This window comes from Anopheles coluzzii, chromosome 2, assembly GCF_943734685.1.
Source record: "Anopheles coluzzii chromosome 2, AcolN3, whole genome shotgun sequence".
NCBI lineage: Eukaryota > Metazoa > Arthropoda > Insecta > Diptera > Culicidae > Anopheles > Anopheles coluzzii.
Window position 1 is genome coordinate 85,742,266 of NC_064670.1, and position 24,012 is coordinate 85,766,277.

Genomic DNA, 24,012 nt, shown 5'->3' on the forward strand with positions numbered 1-24,012 from the left:
GGCAGTTTTCTTAGCTGCATACTTAACACCCGAACACAATTTTCTGCAAGAATGTACGTCCAAACCCATACCCGGACACAACAACAATCGAGCATTAGAACCGTTTTAAGACGAAGATCCAATTTGACCGGGCATAAATTAATTGTCTCATCCGAAGGATTGGTTACGGGTGAGGAAAGCGGCAAAGTTCCTGATGGAATTTGCATTAACTGCAGCGATTTGCAATGCTTCCGTCTTTCTGCTGTCGCTGTTGCTGCCAAACTGTCAACCGTGTAAATGTGATCTCGCAGCGGGGCAGCCCCCTGCATGCTGTAGTGGCATGCGGTCGTGCGCGTTAATGTATTAATCTCGACCAATTTGAGCGTTAGAAGAAACACAATGCACAGACGGAACTGCGTGGACAAAGTCCCCGAAATCACCGAAAGGAAACCCCTCAGTCAAGCAGATCTATTCAAGCATTCAAGCTCAGCCCCTGCTAAACGGTACCGATGTCGGCAAATAAAGAACAAATAAATAAAAATAAATTGAGACACCATTCATGGCCGACGTCTGGCTGGAAGGAAAACATTAAGGGACCCAGGAATCGAACCGGTATCGGTGAACCGTGCACCACGTTTTCATTATGCCTGTGGTTGGTCTCGCAAGCCAAAGCACATTTGCACAAACGCATCGACGGTTAAAAGGGAATTAACACACAAAAGGCGACAAAAGGGAGAAGAAACGGAGTCGGCAATTTCATACCCACAACTTTCCACCAAAGAAAACCAAAACTAATTCCCGTTGTGCTGTGTTTGAAAAAAAGGACACACCGAACACAACCAGTTGGCAGATAAATCATCGCCAAGCATTGTTAGGGCAATGAAGGGAGAGGAAAGAAGGATGGTTTTAAATGTTTTGCTGAAAATTATCTCCAAATAAGAGACAAAACTTCATGCAGATATTCCAAAACATACATTTGGCTTGTTAACATGTTTGTAAAGTAATGGTTCAATTTACTTTTCGTTCAACATATTGCCATGCCATATATGTATTACTCCGAAAACCCATATAAGAATGAAATATTTCCTTGTGAAATGTTTCATCCTCGTGTTGTGATATCTTTGCTATTTCAAACTGGCACATGCGCAGTCGTCGCCATTGGCGTCCTGTCATTTTGTCTATCAAAATGTGTTCCTTTCCACTGCAGAGTCCTCTTGCCCTCGGTTGCGTTTTATCGCAGTGGCCAGTTCCGGGACAAAACGACAACAAATGGCCGTAAACAAAGTCGGCTAAACGCTACTGGAAAGCGTGTCTACAGCATAGGCAAGTGCTTAATATTCGGTCGTGTCCTGTTTTACCGTATAAAACGTGTGGCCATTCTTAAAATGTGCATAGTTCTCGAACACCGTGTCGAAAAGCCTCAAAAACAGTGCTAAGGGTGTGTATTTTGCTTACCATAATCGTTGGATAGCCGTTCAATGCTAACATTGCCAACCAGTGCCCAGTGTCCTGCTACAAATGTGCTTCTAAAAACTTTGTAATTTAATGAATACAAACATTGCAAGTGTCTCAAATTTTACACACAGTACAACACCAGCAATACAAAATCGCTCATCATAGGCTAGCCCAAAAATTGTGTGCCATCATTTACTCCCAAATCTCGTGTTATTCCCTGCTTATGCAGCAGTGCGTTAGGGGAGAGCGTTTGTGTTGTGGTATAGGTGTAGGCGCGCGTGTTTCCTGTACCGTGGGGTGGGTCGGTGCACGATTGACTTTGCTGTGATAAAATAGGAATGCCTATAAATGCGTTTCGTAGTATTAGTGCAGTGAGTCACAGGCTGCTAGAGAAACGTATGGAATTGTGATGTTTTTGCTACCGGGGGAATGAATATGTAATGCAATTTAATCAACGGAAACGCAGAAAAACCTACCTCAGGGGTGTTGTACACTGCACGGAAAGATACGAACTAGGGAGATTTCGTTGCTAAAAGAGTTGAAAACTAGTTTTAGTGAATTTTGACAAGCAATAAATGTTGAGTAACAGTGAATTGAAAGTGAATTGAAAAATAAAAGTACAAAATCCTTATACTCAATGGTATAAACATCCTGCGATTAAGGAACCGATGTAATTAGAAAAGGTAAATAATGTTAGTAAACGGATAAAAATAGTGAAGTTACACCAATTTTTTCATCCAAAATCATCTTATTTTTTATGACACCGATGTAATAGAACATAGAACAAAAGAGCACATTATATTTACAAAAATAAACTTGATAACCACTGAATTTATTATTACCTTCTTCGTCTTAAGTATAATTGATCATATATAACAAAATAACAACATAGCAAACCAAAAGACTATTTGTTTGAATGTTGCTATAAAATATTTCTTTACAATAATAACAGCTTTACTGTAAATAAGTTAAAGAAACATATTGCATTATGAAAAGGCGATATTATAACCTTTTACCGCTACCCTAGATATGCTTGCCATCCAAATAATGACCCGTACCATTCCAAAAATAGCTAAAATAATAGCAAAAAAAAGAAAACTCGAGAAAAATTCCTAAATATAATCGGCAATAGAGAAATTACCAGTGAGTATGCTTTCCCTATAGACCTCAGTACCTGCAGAATGGGCTCATGATAACAGGGTATAAAATATGCAAAGTGAGCAACACATTTATTACTCCGCATGCTATCGTACGAGACATTCAACGGCGTTCATTTATTCATGGCCAGCGTCAAACCCTATCGGAACGAAAGGGGCGTTCAAAATTTAGTCGGCCACTCAGGGCACGTAAGGAAGTTTAAGGTCCTATATTTGATTCTCATTGAGGGAGGAAGTCCGGCTGATGGTTGTAATTTATGCATTGCAGTGTTGACTGCAACAGAATGCAGCCTACCGCAGTTTGTCTGCAAAATCGGGCCCGATTATACGCTCCACACTGGTTTAGTGGACAGCTTTAAGAATAAAGTATTGATATTATGAGCACTTGATTGATGGTTACGTACACCATTTTCATGCGAAAGTGTTAAATTGAAATGTTTATCCATTTTTATCAGCTAATTCTTGAAAGCGTTAATAGATTAAACCTGTAGATTCAGTTTTTTTAAATAATCCTTACTAATACGTTTTCCTCGATATATTTTTGATACCCATTTGTATTTCTTCTACACACTGGCACATTTCAACAATCAACACATCAGTTGACGAAACTTAGTTCAAGTTGATTCTAAACAAAACTTCCAAATCTGAACATCAGCTATGCGGCTAGCGTAATGAACTTTCTCGTACCTTTCCAAACAATTTTACGACTATTCTCGTCCTTTGTTATCTCGCATAACCATCATGATGGTAGGAACCAAAAGTGATCGGTTTAGCGTTCCACCGAATGATTCGGCACTGCAGCAGGGGTCCTGCTGATGACACGAATTCTGTATGTTCGTGTCCTGCTCACAAACAGAATAGAAAACAGATACGATGATGATTTATACGTATGCTGGCTGCATTCGGGAGCCATACTCCGGCAATGGCGTGATTGACCGTTTTTCATTTCTGATCGTTAGAGCGTTCGTTATGGTGGCCTGAAGTAAGATTAAATCATAAACCTAACGGAACCTTAGAAACAGGGAGTGCATCTCGCCGTACCTTTCTTTTCATTGCAATGATTTGAAGCGCCATCCTTCCACTTCAGAAGGTGCATTTTTTCACTTGAATGAAACATAACAGAAAAAATATCTACTCATGCGATCACATCAAATTTTATAGTACGGTCACATTCAATCAAACAAAAGAAAAGTTTTCCAGCTCATGATTATTGTAGTGTGGCGCCTATCAATAGTAACGGGTTTCAAAGTTTCTCGGTGGTCGTTATCATGGTGGTCTACTACATTGCCTTCTCGGTGGTATAAACACTTTCTTTTCAATAACGTTAATTTTCACGCCATAACTCATTCTGTTACTCTTTGAATCAAGAATCTTGACCGTGAATCTTTTCCTGTCTTAAAGAGATGTATTTCACTACATGAACCCTGGCCCTTCAACATTACAGACCGGTGCAGAGATAGTCCTGGGCTTCCGATAACGGCTTCATTTTACGCATGGGAAATTACTGGAATGCCTTCTGGATGGCTTTGAAGGGTACCAACACAAAAGAGGATGTTGGATGCCGTAGATGACAACAGGAGTGGAAACCATGCATGAGGCTTTAATAGTGACACATCTTCATACGTAGACCTCATCAAAAGATACTACACTTTCGATCCAGGAAAAGAAAACAACATCATCCAACGAACCTGGTCGGTGACTCATCTACTGAGTTCGATTCATCCAGCCCATGCAAACCAACACGTCATGTGGTCCGGTTATGATAGAGGCAGTGGCAAGCTTGATGCTGCCAGCAACAGTCAACAAGAAACATTGGCCGATATCGAGCACATTTCCACGATTGCCGGGTCGCTCGGCAGTATCGGAACTATCTCACAGTCCGGTGACGGAGAACCTGTTTACGAGACGGACCACACAGATCTCAACTCGGAGTACGACGAGGTCGAACTGCGGCGGGAACTTATGAAGGATGTAAGTATGCGCGTTTGAATGCACACAAACTTGAACTTGCTGGGAGGGTGGGAAACGCGTTGGTGTTCTTTACCAAGTTTTTAATTCTGTATGCCTCTCAGCGTTTGTTAACTTACGAATCGATCTTCAACTCTCGTGTTTCCACAGAAATGGCGTCAATTATTCGATGCGGTAAGCATGACCCACCACAAAATGAATTCGAATCGCACAATCGATCCACAATCAGTTCGCGAGACTGCTGCAAAGTTTGCCCTGTGCGCCGTCAATTGTAATTGCATTCTCCTCTTTGCAGTTCGATCCCGAAGGATTTGGCGAAATTCCCGTGGACGATTTTGTCGCAGCACTCAAATCGCCAGAATTTCTCGCCAACGTTCCGCCTAATAAACGTGACATACTGTACGATCGCGCACTCAAAGCCAAGACCTCCAAGGTGGAGGCAATCTCTTTCCAGGATTTCGTGAACGTGGTAAGTTGAAGACTTTTTACTCTTGACCTTGATGAGCTTTTCGCGCTAATTATGCTGAGAAGCCTGGAAGTGAAGAATTCAAGCAATTTTTACATTTTACATACTAATGATTCAATTAAGGGAGTATGCATGGATTAGGAATATTCTGAACATTTAAATATGTTGAAATAGTTTACTTTATTTTATAAATATGTCGTAATCCACGAATGAGTTGTTTTTTCTCTCGCAATAATTTAGAACCTCATTTCATAGCGCCATCAATAATCCATTAATGGTGTGTGGCTTTGAATCTTATCCTACGGTCGATTCTTTTGTTCTTTGGTTAAATAAACGGCCAGCGACCTCACAAGCAATCAAATAAATACATTACCATAGAATCCTCCTCCAACAACCTCCAACAAAGATCCCATGAAATACAGGAAAGGGTGACCTCGCCTGAACATTATTACGCTCGTGTTCAATATGTCACTCGCGCCTACAAGCCTTTGACGGCTTGGATAGAGCAGTTGCGTTCTGTATCATTAGATAGTTTATCTTGAAAATTACACGACCGCCATCATCATTATTATTATTATCCTTTCCATTTGCCGGTACCGCTAAAGACACTTGGTGTGTTCCTGTAAAATGACAACGGAAAAAACCAGCGCACCGCTTCTCGAATCAATATCATTAGCTTTTTTTGAGAACACTTTAGAACGAGGGAACATCAAGTCACTTTTTGTTGGTATAAAGACACGACGAGAAGAACCAATGTCCTACTGGAGGTCTCCCTGCATGGACCTGCAGAGATCAAAGGAAGTTTGGAAGGTTTGAAATAAATTAGACTTAATCAGCCTGTGACCTGAGTGTGACATTCTAGCCTTTTTTGTGGGTCTGTTTGTTTTTCGGTGATTACCTTGCCCATTCTCATTGTGTCTCCTGCCACGATCAGGGTGGTAGGTGTGATCTGGATGTCTGCTCATTTATAGAAGTTCCATTGAAGTTGCATTTGTAAGAAACGCACGCATTCTGGCCGATAGCTTATGCCATTTGTTGATGGAGTAAGAATGAGATAGTGTTTTTTTTAAGGAGACCACCGTTGATTTCTCTCCATCCTTCCAATAGGAATCCGGAAACACAGCCGGTGCCTTTAATCCTAAAGCAACACCAACTACTGGACTGGCAGACATTGAACTAATTTCTAAGAAATTCTATCCACAATTGAAGCGACGGGATGGCCGGGGTTCCATTGAGCCAACGGCCGTTCTCCGAGGTGGTTTGTTTGGTCAGTTTTACTTATTTGTCAAGTAAACATAATCGAAAAAGAGGACAAATGAATACGGCCTAACAATAGCAGAGTCTGCACAAAATTACGACAGCGGTTAGAAGAAACGCCAAGCTGTTCCAAGCTGTGCCCTCGACCTAACGCCGTGACAATCCAGGTAGTTAAAAAGGATATCACTTTCAGCGTGCTGTGTTGTGTTAGGAACACGTTGCGTACAACTGCAATCGAATGGACGGAAAATTAAGATAATAAATCTGGGACACCGGTCAATGGACGAATTCGACTGCTGGTCCTGGTACGGTCAGAGAACATTCCGTAGGAATGATCAGCGATAAAAGGCAATGATTCGCTTTAGAAAATGTCAACCCCGTGTCGGCAGGGTTCAAAGCCTAACTAGTGAGGTTCTGCAGTTTACAGAAGGTTGACAGATTATAGGTAATTTTTAATTGGACTTTGGGGTCTTTCTCTTTATGGTTGACCTTCCTAGGTATGTCGAAAAAAAGCGTTAGGTATGCTGCCATATCTGTTCTCCCTCCTGTTTGAAGAATCATTGTGACGAAAGTCACAAGGGCGCTACTTGCGCACTGACAACTGTTAAGCTTCACACCAAACTGGAGCAGCTAGCTTATGAAATTACAGTTAAGATCACCCATAGAGTTCAAGTCGAAGAATTATTTTCCCAGATCAATGTTTGTATCTAGTCAAAAAAATCTATTTCAAAATATTCCAGTTATTCATCAAAAATCAACAAAACAATAATTGCTTAAAATGTGCGTTTTTTTAGTTCGTCGATGTTATGAATCAAACTGAAGAACTCAGCTGATGAACTTATGAACACAAACGAATGACATTTTCAGGATTATGAAATTTAATGGTCTAATTTCATCTGAATAAGAATGAACTGCCTCCTTCAATGTTTAAACACTTAAGACTACACATTCTCCCTCATTCTTTCACCGACCATTCAGGGACGCTCTAGTGCAGGTCTGCCTGCTGTTGCCGTACGTATTGCGTTTATGCGCGCTTGTCAAAAATCATGCACAATGCACCGAATGCTACCTTTTTTAATCGTTTCCGAGCTACCGGTTGTTCGAACGATTCAGCTTCTCCATGTGCTCGCGGATCGGAAGCCACAGCAATACACATACAGTATGTGCGACTTTCTGCTCTTTGGCAACAGTTGCTGCAGCTAAGATCGTTATGGCTGCCAAGACAGCGCCAGGTCCTGCTGGTTTTTTAAAAAGGTAAACGATCACGAACGAAGGATAAGGGTCAGGTCATTTTTATAGCGATGCCGAAAAATCCGCGGCCAATACGCCATATGGGTAGCAAGCGTGTCTGACGTGTGCCAAAAAATCATCTCTTACAGCAACATGTGGTGGCTGTAGAGATCGTCTGCATTGTACCTTTTTTGTCGGTTTTTCATCTTAACTAATCGCTGAAAGTTTTTCATGTTTTATATATCCATGCAGCGTGTCAAAACTTACATTTTTACTTTCTCCATTTAAACTGGATGAATAAAATTTAGTAAGTTAGAAAAAAAATAAAATATCATGTTTGATAGATTGATGAATATGGACTCGTTTTATTAATTGGAGCAATAACAGTAGTATTTCTTGATCTACCATAAGCCACTTCTGGTTATCTATGACTTATAAGATTACATTTAGCCGAATAATCAATGTAATGATTGGAATGAATAGAAAGATTCAAGAATAATCTTGCATCCTACAGTTAGCAAGTATCGAAAAAAATATGTCAATAAAAAATATGTACTAACAAAATGACAATTCAAATGTTTATTTTTGGTCTTCTTTGTTATGTTTCATCTTAGCTACTGTTCTCAAAAGAAGCATGAAATTGATTTGTTTGTTTTCTTGTACAATTTCTTTTACTTCCACTTACTTTCGTTGCCAGCCAGATACATGAAAATTAAACTACATGAAACGAAACGACGAAAACGAAACAAAATAAATAATGATACGGATGCAAAAGAATCATTCGAGATAGTTTGAACCGTGAAAAACACCCGCCAAATCGACGTGTACTATGAGCTGGTCGTACCCGTCTTTAGGGCGGGAGGTCTACCGTGTAGCTTTTGCAAAGCATGCCGGAACATGAGCCTCTTGGACACAACTCCGTTTACCATTCGGCCAGGCAGCGCATAACAAGACGCCCGTCTTTGGGCCGTCATAAGTCGATGTAATGTGCGCCTGGTGGCTGATCTGTTTCAACCGACCAACTGCTGGTCCTGCTAGTGTAACCTGATCTTCGGGTACGGCCGCACGTGTCTGCGAAACAGTTGGGACCGGCTGTCCGTGCTAGAGGACTCTTTTTGGGCTTCAGGATATCGCACGTATTTGGTGTTTGCATCCTGATGGTATATGCATTTTGTTCCGCACATTGGCTATTGGTCGAAGTGGTTTCCCGAGCGAGCAGTTAATGCTTCCGTTTTTACTTGAGAAAACTGTTTTTAACACATTTGTTTGTGTCTGCCGCCAGCGGAAGGATGCTCGGGTAAGAAGGTAGGAAAGGGAAAATATTACATCCAGCTGCTCTTCATATCGTTTTGTTTTCTGCATCCAGCGCCCACTTACGCATGCATTCGTGAGTGCATCAGTGAGTGAAGTGTTGTTTTTTGAGATGAAATGACTCGAAATCTTCACTCTTCTGTATTTTTATCTTTTAGCAAGCAACACACAAAATAACACATTCTTTAAGGCAGACAACGATTGCTGTCAACTACAAAGAAATTATTCCTTCCTAGCACTTCTTTCCTTTGTCATATTAGAGCTTCTCTGGTGTGTGTTATATTTAGAGTCGTTTGAACTTTATACGTCTCGTTCAACTAAATTAAATAGTTAGAAACAACTGCAATGAACAACTAAACCAACACATGTTCTAATCTGCTACATTGTATCTTTCGATCAACAAAAAACTGTTTTTTTTTGCCCATACAAATTGGCAGGATAATGCACGAAAACGGATATCAAAGAACCCATACTGACAAGGTGCTACGATGTGCAGGTTTTAAATGGCAAAACGAGCGACTCCTCTAACGACCGCATCAGCTTTCTTGGACCGTTTTTTTTAACAATGCTCTATGAAACTTGAAACTTACTCTCAGGATATTTACTCCTGATCACAATCTAGGTCACTTGAGCCAAAGGGTAATTTCTGATAGTTCGTTAAATTTGAAGCAGAGTGTCAGATGTTCGTGAAACAAATACACTTCACTCTGTCATTATGTATGTACTTTATCAACTATTTTGAATGTTTGTAGATGTTCAACAATAAGAACCTTTGAATATTTTTTTTATTTCTCTTAAAGCATTGTCGTTCCTTCATCGTTTCAATATGGCCTTAACTATACTGTCGCCAATGTTTGGGCCGCCATCGATAACCTCGTCGCCAAAGATAATATTGTAATAAAATTTTATTTTCATTGCAAGTCAACGTAGCCGACTGCTCATAAAAAGCACATGACGGTTCCGACTGGTTGGTATTCTTTTGGGGTGAACCGTGTCTAGGATTCTCACTTTTTGTTCTAAGCTACCATCTTCGATTCTTTTGAGTTATCTAGCTTGACAATACTAGGTTCATTTCTGAAGTGATCTTTTCTCATGAGCAATTGTAGGGTTTTTTTTAAGTGAACCGATAAAACCGATTAACTGTTTCACCAAATATTTTAGTCAAAACATTGCTGAACGCACTATCATATCTTGTGACATAAATTTTATAATAATTCAAAATATTTCAAACAGCAAATTTTAAGTAACAATATTCCGAACTTAAAGTGGTGAGAACCAAACACACGACGCATACATAAAACCAATTCAAACCCAAACCCAACGCATTAGCACGTGTGGCAGCGTAAAACTAATTTTATGATGTCTAAGTTAAACTATGAAAGCATCCTTTTGGGTTACGTTTCTGACACGTTAATTTATCCTCGTTATTTTAAAGTGTTCCAGCTCCACGCTTTCCCGCAAAAGCAGATACGAGCAAGGCATGTGGGCATTCTGTGCCGTGCCTGTGCTGGAGAAAGTCTATAAAACTGTTCCAAGCTGGGAAGTGTGTGCACCCTGTGTCGGCGTCATCCGTCACACATAAAAAAGGAAGAAAGCAAAAAAAAGGATACAACTGGCGTGTGCTGTAGCAACGATATGCAATAAAAATTAATTATTGAACTTTATTAGTTTCGTTTCGTGGGGCTTATGCCTAGCTAACGGCGCTCTCAGCGGCGGTACAGCAGACGATTGTGGGCAGAATTTGTAAAACGCGCATCTCTGACTCGCTGGTTTGAGGACGCAACGTGTTGCTTGAGCAACTACCGGTGGAAATGCGTTAAGGATGTATACAGCACAGGGAAGAAGGCAGAACGATATTGGATGGGTTTCAGCTGGTACCAATAACGTCAAACATTAGCTTTCTAGAACATTGCATTCACGTCGGTTCAATTTGTTACGGCTGGTTATGTTTTTCGGAAATTTATTTTGTACCATTTTGTATTGAATAGAGCATTTGTACATCATTTAAACCTCGATAAGTAAGATAACGTACATCGTTTGAAGTATTCTTCCTTGGTTTCAGGCATTTGCGGTATGAAAAAAAAATCCTTCAAAATGCTTGCCAAAAAGCAGAACATAAATATGAAAAGCAATTGCCTGAAATATAATTGAAAACCAGTTATCGATCATGATTGATACCGTGTTTTTTGCGGAGATTCAGCAGCACCGAGCATGCCAACATTTGCTTTGCCACCTGACGGTTTTTATTTTTTTACATCCAGCCCCAGCGATGTGCAGCGATGGGCCAAAGTCCTGGTGCGCTGGTTGCAATTGGAAATGCACGGCAGCACGCACTTGTTCCATAATTCATGTATAAATGAGAATAAACAGCCAACATGGGTTTGAATCCGATCCGAAAAACGATCACTCGCACGTGTTCGAATTCGATCGAAACACGGCATGTGATTGGAGGCTTTACAGTATCGGCTACAGTTACTGTCTCGATCATATCGGTTGCTTCCCATCAGCCCCGATGGTGACAGATGCTTGGCCACCTGGCATCTGATGAGTAGTGCGGCGATCCGGTACGAAATATCGATCGAGCAAAGATTGAGCACGAGCCAAACCAGTTTTTTGTTGGTTTTTTTCTTCACATTTCGCCACACATGTATAATCAAGGCCCGCAATGTTACCGTTGACAGGTTGTATTATTTTTTAAGAGCATCAATGCCACTCAATAATTTAATTTATAATTTTAATACGGCAAATATGTAACATCGATAGCAACACAATGTACCCAAGAAAAAGTATTTTATTGGGATAAGCATAAGTTTTGTTAGTTTCATTGTTATTCCAAAAACACGAACTATCCAAAGCTATCTGTCTATTGTAGAACCATTCCATCGGTGTTTTCATCTATCCGGAGTAACCTGTCGCGAACCTTTCGTTTCTTCAAATGGAACGCACCGGCGGCAGTAATTGTCATTGCACGCATAGCGTAAGAAATCGTTTCGATTTTTCAGATCCCCTCTCCCACGAGTTGTTGTTTCCCACAGAAGAAGCAAAAGATTCCGCGCCTGTAGGTTTGTGTCTGCTGCTTTATTTTCCTTTGTACAATCGAAAAGCCGCTAATGACGTGTAAGTGTCTTATGCTTCTGCTCCCAGGGAGGGAAACAGGCGCGGAAAACAAAGCCGAAATGAAAACAATCACATATACATAATCAAAGCAATAGGAAGTCGAGGAAGCGAACAGTACCACCTCAGCGCCCTGCCATCAGGTTAGGTGGCACAACAACAACAACAGCAACAACGGCAAACCATCGATAAAACCAACAGACAGGCAAAGTGAACGAAGCTGGTGAAAGGTTGCCTCCTTGCTAAGCAGCAGCGCACAGATTGGCCATTGGTCGAACGTAATAATCGCTCCCAAATGGTCGTACCCACCGGGCTACAAAAGGCACTCGGCCTCGGGGTAATGGTTTGCCGGCGAATGAGCGATAATTTCTGTCGGCGGCATTTCGGAAATTCATCATACATCATCATCATCATTGGTAGCAAAATTCGGCACTGATTGGAAGCCGAAATCAATCAGTGCAAGGCAAACACACGTACAAGATTCGGTAGTCGAGCAATGCGGGAGAACGATCATCACGCTGGCATCTCCACCCGACACAACCACCGGAACAATACACTCAGGCCGTACGTTGGTCGGTTGTCCGACACCGCGGCATCACAGAAATCAGAACAAAAACCAAAGAAAACACACACACACACACACAGGTAATGAAAAACTGGCGCAACTAGCGCTCCAGAAGTGTGGGAAAATGTCAGTTCCTCATTCCACCCGAAGCGGAAGACGGAATTCCTTTCCGATCACAGCTTCCGTACACACCCACCCACCCATCCACGATGTGGGCGATGTGAACGGGCCCGATAATAACGAACGACGGGACGGAGCTGGCACGGGATGGAGTAGCATCACACACACACACAGACACAAAACAAAAACGCACACTGAGCATAACGCAGCTTGAAAGAAGCGTACTTTAAAGTATTTGTTGAATGAAATCAAATGATGCCGGTTCAATTAAGCGTTATTACATACTTATGCCCATCATTATACATTTCGTACACCTTTCGAACGGTGGTTGGTGGTTCAGCCAGTGCTGGCCAGTAGTGGTTCCGACTTCCATCTTAGTCTCAGGCTGCAAAAGGACCCTAAGTGTAAGCAATATCGATCGAGTGGAGAGCAAAGATCGCTTCCGAACCAGTGCTCTGCGATCGATGAAGATGTGAGCTTTTTGTGAGCTAGTTGATTGATTCCCGGTCAGAGATATCCCGTGGATGCATGCAAGCCATGATCAAAGCTCGGCCCGGTCTGTGCCGAAACGCCCAGCGTAACCGAAGGAGGCGGAAGATAAGAGGTGTGAAGGAATCTTGTGCGATGTTTCTGAAGGTGGCAGGGGCACACAGCAACACAAAGTATGATCGCGTGTGATTTTCTGCGTTTACAATAAAGCAATGGTGAAACGCATCAGCAGCAGCACCAGCCCCGGCATTCAATCACAAAACACAGTGGCTAATATTGGATTTCATCAATTAATTCGAATGAATTTGGACGAATTCTTGTTGCTGCCGTGAAGATGATTGATTGAATTTCGACACTCCCGGACCCGGACCGAGCCGGGCCGGGTGTTCAGAAAAAGGTTCTCGCAACGTTCTCACCTTATTAATGCTGCTTATTAATTTCACCCCTTTTCTGCTCCCAGCTTCAGGCCGTTGCTGCTTCTGCTCCTCGGGGCGGGTAGTGTACAACGCCCCGATGGGCAGTGATTGTTTCCCTGGCCATTGCGTCGAATTGATAGCTCCATTCACGGTGCGTTTAAAAATGTTGCAGCGCGCTCGGTGCGCGAACCGGTGAGCATATTTTGGCACCGGCAAGGAATTTTGTAAGTTGTTTCATTTTGAATCCTGCACAAAAGGGAGCTGGGAATGGAGCTTACCGCAAGGCTGTGCGCATTAGCGTTTAATGGTTTAATGGAATCCAGCAAGGACTTTAAAGTCATTGTGCAAAAAAGCACAGGGTTTGAGCTGTAAGAATGTTGATCAATTTTGGCAAAAGAATTGATTTCCAATGGATTACGTTTTAAATATTTTGGAAGAATCATCAACAGTATGTGTATTTCCATAGGACATACGTGAAACATAACACAATGCAGATGGAATAATAGACTAGACACAGCATTTACTTGTTCATAATCATAGTTTCGAGGCAAATAACAAAGACGAGAAATATCCAAAATATGAAACTGTTAAATTAATTAATGGCTCCCCCCTTTGTACGGTGCAGTTAGTTTAGAATAATAGCCTTTTATGCGTGTAAAACCTCTTCTAGAGGCACAAAAAACAGCAACCGTCTCAGCGGCACCACTGTTTGAGCTGATTTATCTTAATAAGCAGAATGGTTTTACAGCACATAGCACGTTTTGCTGGAAAAGCAGGTAAAGCGGAATGCATTCCACCCTGTTTACGATATGCATCGAGGTATGACGAAATTTTTCGGTGGTAATCAACGGTAAGCAAGTCCATAAACTTTTGTTTGAGTTGCAGTAAAGCAGATTAAATTGTTATGATTATCATAAAGAAATGGGCGGCCTGGAAAGCAAAGTTTTTAATTAACGTCAATGCAGTCACATGGAATTCTTTACAGTTTGTTTCGCAAAATTTTAAGAGCATGCTAACGACTACACGATGTGGAGTAAATGTATAAATAGTGGATGAAGTGTTTTAACATATGTCCCTTAAGAAGTATAAGAGAACAATATATGTATCTGGCAAACATTTCAGAACAACATGTTCTACATTCACACACTTTCATTCCGTTTCATAGCGGCCAAAATGCACAACATTTACCAAAATAAATTAAACCTTACCGTAAAATTAATTTGGACTTGATAAATGACGCTTTTAGGAAACTCAAATACATATTTTTTTAAGCATTTGATCACATCGAATATTAATAAATCTATTAATTAATATACATTTTTTAACAACTTCCTATTAGCTATGGCTATTAGAAAAAAGAACTGACAATAGAACAATTGTACAACTCCAAACCTAGTATGATTTAAATGTGAAAACTGTTTGTCACAGATGACGATTCATCCACCATCCATCACACGCCCGCATGCAATTTCAGAAATATTGAATCTCATGTACCACCATTTCTTGGGAAATCTGCCAAATTCTTATCTTTCATTCATGATGACAAACATGATAAACAAGATTATGACAAATGGTTTCCAATTGAAACAGAATCTTGGTATATGACATTTAATTATTTTCGTACAGTGACGAGTAGTATTAGTACAATTATACCTTCTTTCCTACGAGTGCCGTGACGTATTGGATGGGAAAATGTATGCATCAAATTGTGCAACAGAGATGTCAAACTGGTGGCCCGCTGACTAAATGTGGCCCGCGAGGTCTTTCAGTCCGGTTCTCAATTCACCTCACCAGTACATGTCAGACAATTCCAAATAACTGAAATATGTCAAGAACTTCGCAGGTTTCTCAACTAATTGTCAAACCATCCAAAGTCATAAAACCTTAACGATGTTTCCTCCACCTTCTCTATATGCATGCATGTACAAAAAAAAGTAAAAACACCAAACACTTTTCGAATTGAAACCGTAAAAGAAAAACCTATAATGTGTATTTTGTGGAAAAAGAGCAATCAATTCCTATCACTTTGGTTTTGTTTAGTAAAATCGCTAGAAAATTAATGAAAATTCTTTTCAACTCATGATTGAGAGAACTCTCTCTCTTGAACGAATAAATTAATTTAATAAAAATTCAACTAACATTTTCCAGTAAGGAAAACTAGGTTTACACAAAACTGTATGTTATTTTGTTTTTTTTTTTTTTTAATAATCATTCAGGGTACTTGGAGATCAAAAGATCAAATTCTGTAAGTAAAACTTCGAGACTTTAAAAAATTTTCAAAATTACTCAACCAATGGGAGTAAAAAATGCTGACATTGTTTTTTGCATATTGTTTTGGGAAAGTATCAGTTCGAACCTCTCTTTAGGCATGGTTGCTGCTTTAGAACATTATACTTCTACAAAACGTTTAGATATCAGTTGAAATCAGGTTTTAGCCGACTGCCAAATGAAGATGAAATCTGGACGTGACTAGAAGAACCGACCTGTAGTAATTTATGAATCTTGGACAGCATCAAAAAGAAGAATTCACTGTTTAACGTTCGCAAATGCTGCTCACAATCAATCTTCTTCTTTCGGCTCAACAACCGTTGTCGGTTAAGGCCTGGCTGTGTACCACTACTTGTGGGCTTTCAGTGACTTATTTATTCCCTCCATAGCAGGATATTTAGTCCTACGTATGGGGGCACTGTCCCATTCAGTGCCTTCGGGACTTTCAGTGACTTAATTATTCCCTCCATTGCAGGATATTTAGTCCTACGTATGGGGGCACTGTCCCATTCGGCCCTTGAATCCATGAAGGGCATGTTGTTAGGTCCTTCGATTTGACGACTATACCACGAGACCGTGTTAGCTTAGCTTAACTCACAATCAATACCAGCTCAAAAATATTGTTACTCAAATTGACACCAATGGATCGATAAATAACCAAGATGACACCAATATGATAACTTATTAGCTGGTACAAAATTAACCCAAATTTGAAAATATGGCCTATGGCCAAATGAAAATAATTTGCTATAAAAGTCCTTTGGGAAAAAAGATCTTAGATTTAATAAAAAATATTTTACATTTTTTACTGCTGTAACGTACCTATTATGAAATGAAAGGAGCTGTTAGGGATCCTAGATTATCATATAAGTAGCATTTTGGCTCGCGTGGTCAAATGAGTTTGACATCGCTGTTCTACAATTAAAAATACTTCAACCGTGGCTTTACCTTCATCTACACGACGTTGTCTGCATATGTTGATCCATTTTATTTTTTATTTTTATAGAGACTTTGAGCCGATTGGCTTCATTCGTCTCTTATATTGACCCATTTGCTCAGCAAGAAGCTTACCGCAATGCTGTGAAAAGTGTGTTTTTCTTTCAGTCCAATCGCAATCGAACATTGGACGCGAAGGTTAGCCAGACTAGTTGCGTCGCCAATTATTAGGAGGAAAAGCTTTCATTCCCAACTACTACTGGCTGCAGCCGCTCCAAAGCAGCAAAGTGAGCACCAGTTTGGGAAAATTGAGCCTAAAACGGTTCGATGAAGTGTATTTATGTCAGCCTCGAGCCGTACTGAACCGATGTAAGCTGATTGAGACATCATCAGGGACGCCGCTATTGCTGCGTAATTGAAACTAATGGTAGCGAAACAGTCCGATGCTCATGTAACAGTGGCTCACAGTGCGTCCTCGGGGTGTAACGATGGACAATCAAATGGTGATTTTTTACATTTACAGCCACTTAGGGGTACATTAATTTCTGAGATTGTTTTTTCCACTCTAATGAGGAAATGTTGTGCGGCTGTGAAAGAAGCGCCGAAAAACAAAAGTGTACAGTATGCGCTGGCAAAGAACGAACGGAACATTTGGGTAACTGAAAAAGTTACAAAGAATTGCTTAACCGTCATTAGATATTTTCAAGTAGTAGCATTCAACTAAATTGTTTTATAGAAAAAGAATGCCGCTCAGATGCCAATTCCAATGTGTATGAGTTGTTACATACGTTGGTAATGGTTTTTGGCTCGATCTTGCGTATGGGTTTGCGTATGTGACTAACGATACTTATGGAGGAGCAATTGAAGGACTTCGAGGTACCCTGTGTGGAACCCGTTCCTTAATGCACTATTAACCAGCATACAAACGAAGATAACTAGCCCTCAAGCAGAGCTAATGAGTTCTCAACACCAAACAAACGGCAGTCGGCAACTCAATCCAACCGACAAATCGAGATTATCCTGTTACATCCTGTGGGAAACAAAAGCGTGAGATTTCTTTTCTTGTTTCTTCAAAAAATCAACAGCCCACGCAAAGCTTCGTACGCTCCCCAATAACCCTAAACTTATGGGCATGGAAAACCTTTTTCTCGCACTTGCCTTCAGTGTTCCGTTTCCACTTGAAACAAATATTTGTGATAATTAATCGCATTAGAGGATAAGTTGGTGAGATGTTGTATCCGCGCCCTTTTCTTCACTTCAGCCCCTGTGGCCCGGTCGGTTAGTAGTAGCGTCGGCGATGGTTATATTGCTTTTGTTTTTTGGATTTCACAACAAATGTTTTGAGTTGACCCTCGTACTTTTATCGTAAATCACAAAATTGTCTCAATTGCTTTGTGTGTGTGTTTGCTGCCTTCTCTTTCACACTTTCCGCAATTGGCTGTCAGTTTTAGGCGGCAGTTGAGCCTCAAACTGGAAACAAACACCACCCGTACGAGACCTGTGTGCAGCTTTGTGGGTGTGCATTCTTCTCTCTTTTTTTTCTTCACCAAACACCTAATCGGGGTTTGCGTCGGGGTTAAATTGCTTCAGAAGCACGTACGGCAGGTTTCTGGCCGATCCCTTTTCCTAAATGGGACGAACATCGACCGTGATCTTCAAACAAAACAATCCAATGCCAAAAAGGGTAGCTTAATCCTTGTTGTTGTCATCACGTTCCGGAACATCGTCGGCATCGATGATAAGGAAAACGTTTCTCAGTAGGAGTGCGTCCCTTGGTTAGCACTGTTGGTGGATGATTTTCGTTGGTTGGCGATGGGAATGTTCGTTGGGAGATTCTTTCTTTTCTTTTTTTTTCTTTCTCCTACGCATGGTGGTCCATAAAATTGAGTTTTTTATGAGGATTGGTTATAAACGTAGAATGTAAAATGAATGCATTTTTGATACACTAAACTTTACATATTTAGATACATCAAATCATTGATCTATAACAGCTTATTCCGATTGGGTCCAAATGCAGTTTTATTTGTGCAGCTAATCAATTCTTGCAGACCGATCTTATTCTCCTTATGTGACGTCAAAAGAGCACAGGCTATGAAGGCTATCTACCGCACACAACGTTTTTTTTTTCTACATTGAGTAGGATCTTTTTAGCTCCAGCCTACAAAAAAGGAGTCTTTAGGTAACATCATGACTCTTCCAATTCCCACCCGTCTCTGTACGTGCTTCGGGATAAGTAGCTCATTAGATTCGTCCCTTAGTCGGGGGAAATGAGATTGCCGAAAGCAATTTCACCGAAAAAGAAGTGACCGCTCAAGTGATTCGGAAATCAGAAAAAAAGAAAGAAAAATCTTCCACAAAATGATGCAATATAAAGCAAACACATCCACCTCCAGGAAGTGGCAAATGAAACAAAAACAATACCACCCATGTGAGAAGCCCATGCATAACAGCATGGCATCTCCCAGTGCGGAACTAGGTAAATGCACAAATGCAGCCGAATGGCGGCAGTCGGGCAGGCGGAAACCGTTGGCGAACCGAATTGCCACCCGGCTTGCGATAGGTTCAGGTAAATCAAGTTGCTAAACGTGTTTCGTTTGAGGTTAATGTTTTGAGGTGTTTTGTGTGTGTGTGTGTGTGTGTGTGTGTGTGTGTGTGTGTGTGTGTGTGTGTGTGTGTGTGTGTGTGTGTGTGTGTGTGTGTCCTCCCGCTCTCCTATTTTCATTGTGTTGACATGTACGACCCCGGGCACGTTTGTCACAGATCCGGGTGGAATGTTTACTCGGTTCCGAAATTATTCTCGGAATTTGGGATTCGGTTTTGCTGGTGCGGAAAGGATTCATCTGATCTGTTTTGCTAGACGTGATCTGGACCGTTCAGTTCCATTTCGTTCCAGTGGTTTGGCCTCGGACCTGCAACAATTGAACTTATTTTTAAATTGGTCTATGCTATAAAATGAGATTGTATTTAAACAAAATGTGTCCAAAGTGCTAGTTTGGACTTAAGTCAAAGCGATCATTTAAAAAGATATTTTATTGCAGTATCTGAGATACTGATCAAAACTAGAGTGTTGCTCGATGTCGTCGAATAGTCGATGCGTTACTGTACGTTTCATCATTCAGATGCAAATTTCGATAAACGCAAAAAAATGCAATTTTCTTAGCAAATGAATAAAAAACCCGTCTATCTATTTTGGGATCATGCGGCAAAAAAAATTGCATGAAGATCGCTTCATAGCAACGGAGAGGCCACGCAACACAAAATGAACTCAACCATCCAGGATGAACACCTAGATCACCGGTCCTAATCTAACCAAGTGTTGTGGGTGGAGTTATGCAGCATGTTTATGCTTTCCGTGCTTCTTCTTATGTTGTGGCTTAAGATTAGCAGCGCATAAGGAACAGAACCCCGTACCGAGGCAGAAAGACGGTGCGCGGGGTCGTAACACACAAATGCGAATGCGGCACAGATGTCGCATGAACCCATTTTCCCCTTCAAACGCAGAAAATGAATAGCTCTCTGTTTCTCTCACACTCTCGCGGATATCTGTTTTATATCGGATGAACACTCTCTCAAACCGTACGCGCGTACCGGCATTTTGCATAGACTCGCTCTCACTCGCTCGCTCTCGTGCACACGCCGGGCGCTCTCACGCATTCGAACCGGCGAAGGCAGGCTCGGTCGGAGCTAGCCGCCAGCAGACTCGACAGTTTTTTCCCAGACCTCGGCTGACATCGACGGAAGCGTGTGCAACGTAACGAGATCGCACGCTTCAAAACTCGACGCACACAGCCTGCTCACTAGTATTCGTAGTTTCGTTCCCAAGCACGCGCGCGTGTGTACGCATCGTTTTCGCTAATTCGACCAGCCATTCCCCCAGTGCGTTGGCAGACAAAAGTGTGTTCTGTGGTGTGGACTGTTGTGTTACTTCGAATCGAGCAACGTCGGCGCTTTTACATCCCGCTGCAATTATAGGGAATTTCGATCTCAGAAACCAACGTTGACGACGTGCATGTGTGTGCTGTGCTGCATTCAACCTCGCCCCGAGCTAATAATCGCTCATCTCAATCCAGGATAGAAGAAAGTGTGTGTTGACGTGTGTTGCGGTGTGTGCGGTGGTCTTCATCCGTATCAAAACACGTGCTCGCGTAGTGTCCTTGTTTGCGGGTGATATCAAGAATTCGAGGCCGCCTGTCTGGTGCTGCTGCCCCAATACAATAGGAGGCCGGCTCTTTCGTAGTGTCGCAGAGAAAGAAGGCAGAATTGTACGCCAGAATTGGAACACGTTGGCATTCCAAGGCAAAAAAGGAAAAAGAAAACCTTACACTACCACCGAAGGCGCGGCCAGTAGTTCCAGTGCCGCCGTTCTCTGCGTGCGCCTGTGTGTCCATCACGAAACAGTGTGGTGGAAGTGAAAACAAAAAAAAAGGAGTACGCGAATTTAAGGAGCTCAAACCGGCTCACGGTGACAAAGCGCAAATCCACACAATTACTGGATTTTGGTGCCGATTATTTAGTGGAATGTGCCTGCGTGGTGCTGTGTTGCGGCCGTTCCAAGCAGAGAAAGGCGTGTGAGAATAATTGCTGGCGGAAGAGGAGAAGAGTTCGCGCGAATCGGTAGCAGGTAAAATTTTCAACAACAAAAAAATACGTGCCTTTTGTTTGCTGCTCTTTGGCGTGGGGCTCAGTTTCGGTTTGTGAGTCGATTGTGTCGATTTTCAAACGAATCGCGTTCAGTGTGTTGTGGCCGTGTACGTGTGTGTGTGTCCCCACTGTCCTGTGCGTGTGCCAGTGATGTGCATTTTCGTTGGTGGTCAGAATCGATTCGAAAAATCCGCGCTGCGCCTACTACCAACGTCCTCTACTCTTGCCTCACCAGTCGCGCACCCATCCCCATGACGTGTGTGTGTGTTTGGCAGGAAGTAATGTGTGTAACCAAGTTAGCAGCAGCATAGCAACATACCGCCCGTAACATAGCAACGCGCACCGTGTGCGTATCTGTATGTGCCTTGTTGTGTGATCAAAGCGAGAGAGAGAGCGAGAGAGAGAGAGAGAGGTGTGTAGTGTGATGATCGTGCGCTGTCTCTGTGATTGTTGCATCACCTTTTTTTGCTGCAATTGCCAAATTTCCTTCCAGTTTGCGCAAAAGTGTGTAAATGTGTAGGAAGGGGTGCGAAAATTGAAGGCAGTCACATAGAGAAAGGTGTGCCTTTTTCCAAAGTTCAGTGAAAAGCAAAAGAAGATATCCGAAAGGAAGTCATCATCTTTGCGTGATTGAGCCTGTTGACCCCTTGTAACAAACGTCCTTCCCGACAACCATCATCACCATCACCCACCAACCAGCTCAGTGTGACAATGTTAGGTAAGGAGAAAACGAGCGGGGTTGGTCAACAAGAACGGTGTACTTATATCCTTCTTCGCTTAAGATCGCTTCCCATTTATTAGTCTGTTTTTCCGGTCTCGCGTTCGCGTCTGGTGTTCTATTGGCGCTGTCCGTCTGGCCGTCGTCTGTGTCTGCCCTGCGTGTGTCTGGAAAGTTTCATTTATTTTCCTGCCAACGTCTCCGCAACGTGCGCAAAACTAATCCCGTGGGTGAGTGGAAAAGATTGCACGGGGAAGGAGCGAAACACACGCGGGATTGATAAGTACATCCGGAAGGATATATTTGCACGAAACGAAACAGGCGGGAGAAACTTTTTTTTTTCACAAACCATCGAAAACTCCGGTCCGAGCCTTCCAACTCCCTCTTTTATCCTTGTTTGCGTGTGTGTGTGTGTGTGCTTGTGGTTTAGTGGGGAGGACTGGAATATTTATTACATCGCCATCCAGACTGAAATATGGCCAAGTCGCGCAAGGAGGGTGGTTCCTTTCATGTACGTGGTACTCACTCGGCTAGGTTTTAGGGTGGCCGGAAGTTGAGGTTCTGGTTTGCCACCCCTCCCCCACCGGCCATGATGTGCCATAAGTCCTTCAAACTTGGTTGGTAAATTGATGATGGGCAAAAGTTCACTATCGGTGGAACAAACATTACAGATATTTGTGTGTATGTGTGTGCTCCGCCAAACAGTGCTGTATAGTGATGGGCAAAACGGCTCCGAAGCCGGAGCCGGCTCCGACCGGCTCCAGGCAATTTCGGAGCCGGCTCCGCTCCGACGGCTCCGGAGCCGGCTCCGCTCCGACGGCTCCGGAGCCGGCTCCGCTCCGACGGCTCCGGAGCCGGCTCCACTCCGACGGCTCCGGAGCCGGCTCCACTCCGACGGCTCCGGAGCCGGCTCCGCTCCGACGGCTCCGGAGCCGGCTCCGCACCAACGGCTCCGCTCCAACGGCTACGGAGCCGGTTTTAACACAAAAGACCAAAAAAACTTTTTCAATGAAGTTTCAATCGAGGTAATCCGTAAATAACGGAGTAGGTCATGTTTAAAAGAATTTATCAAAAAAATATCGATTAGTTTTGAATATTGTTAAGAAAGACGAGACTAACGAATGCTACACAACGTCATGCATGCCAATACTGCAATCATATCGTGTGTTAGCTTCCACACGTGCGAGAATATATATTCATTTATGGAACGGAGGCGTGAGTGTAGAGCCGTTAGTCCGGAGCCGGCTACGGAGCCGTTGGTGCGGAGCCGTTGGTGCGGAGCCGGCTCCGGAGCCGTAGGTGGGTGTGGGTGCGGAGTCGGCTCCGGAGCCGTTGGTGCGGAGCCGGCTCCGGAGCCGTTGGTGCGGAGCCGGCTCCGGAGCCGTCGGAGCGGAGCCGGCTCCGGAGCCGTCGGTGAGGAGCCGGCTCCGGAGCCGTCGGAGCGGAGCCGGCTCCGGAGCCGTCGGAGCGGAGCCGGCTCCGGGAAAAAGTCGGAGCCGGCTCCGGAGCCGTTGGTGCGCTCCGAAACGCCCATCACTAGTGCTGTACAGTATTTTAACATTTTTGTTGTCTGTTTTGCAAGTTACAAAAAATATGTTTTCCTCTTAAAACCCCTTCCTTTTTGTTTTGTCGGTGGAAATCTTCCACTCTACTTTCACAAACCGAATGTGTCCAATGTTTGCTGGTGTTTCGTCACGATACGTGAAAAGCTGTTTTTCTGGCCGGTGGTTTCATAATCGTCGTCGTCGTCATCATCAGTCGTGGGATTGTTTGGGATGGGCAGAAACGGAAACGATGAAATTGTCTCAATTTTCTTCCCATCGCTGGTGTGTGGCGTGTGTTTTTTTTTTTCGTTTTCTTTTGTTGTAAATGCATTGTTCGGTGGAATGCTTTTTTCGCACTCGTGCTCTGATTTTTCTACT

At 42.6% G+C, this 24,012-nt stretch overlaps 2 protein-coding genes across 4 annotated transcripts in view; both read left to right on the forward strand.

Annotated features, from left to right (window-relative positions):
* Nucleotides 1-1,189: 1,189 nt before the first annotated feature.
* The window catches only part of LOC120949675 (protein rhomboid), a 47,534-nt gene continuing 24,711 nt past the window's right edge, over nucleotides 1,190-24,012 (forward strand). Inside the window, exons 1-4 of one of the 3 annotated variants that reach the window (XM_040367099.2) lie at nucleotides 1,190-2,117; nucleotides 4,036-4,562; nucleotides 4,710-4,733; nucleotides 4,855-5,028. In XM_040367099.2, coding sequence (XP_040223033.1) covers nucleotides 4,338-4,562; nucleotides 4,710-4,733; nucleotides 4,855-5,028 — 423 coding nt within the window. In that variant the 5' untranslated portion in view covers nucleotides 1,190-2,117; nucleotides 4,036-4,337. Of the gene's footprint in view, nucleotides 2,118-4,035; nucleotides 4,563-4,709; nucleotides 4,734-4,854; nucleotides 5,029-20,402; nucleotides 22,091-24,012 lie in introns of those variants that run through there. The other 2 variants (XM_040367104.2, XM_040367103.2) reach the window with 2 other exon arrangements.
* Nucleotides 18,027-24,012, forward strand: part of LOC120949177 (carbonic anhydrase 2) — a 221,145-nt gene continuing 215,159 nt past the window's right edge. The window contains exon 1 of the mRNA XM_049605314.1: nucleotides 18,027-18,031. Coding sequence (XP_049461271.1) covers nucleotides 18,029-18,031 — 3 coding nt within the window. The 5' untranslated portion in view covers nucleotides 18,027-18,028. The remainder of the gene's footprint in view (nucleotides 18,032-24,012) is intronic.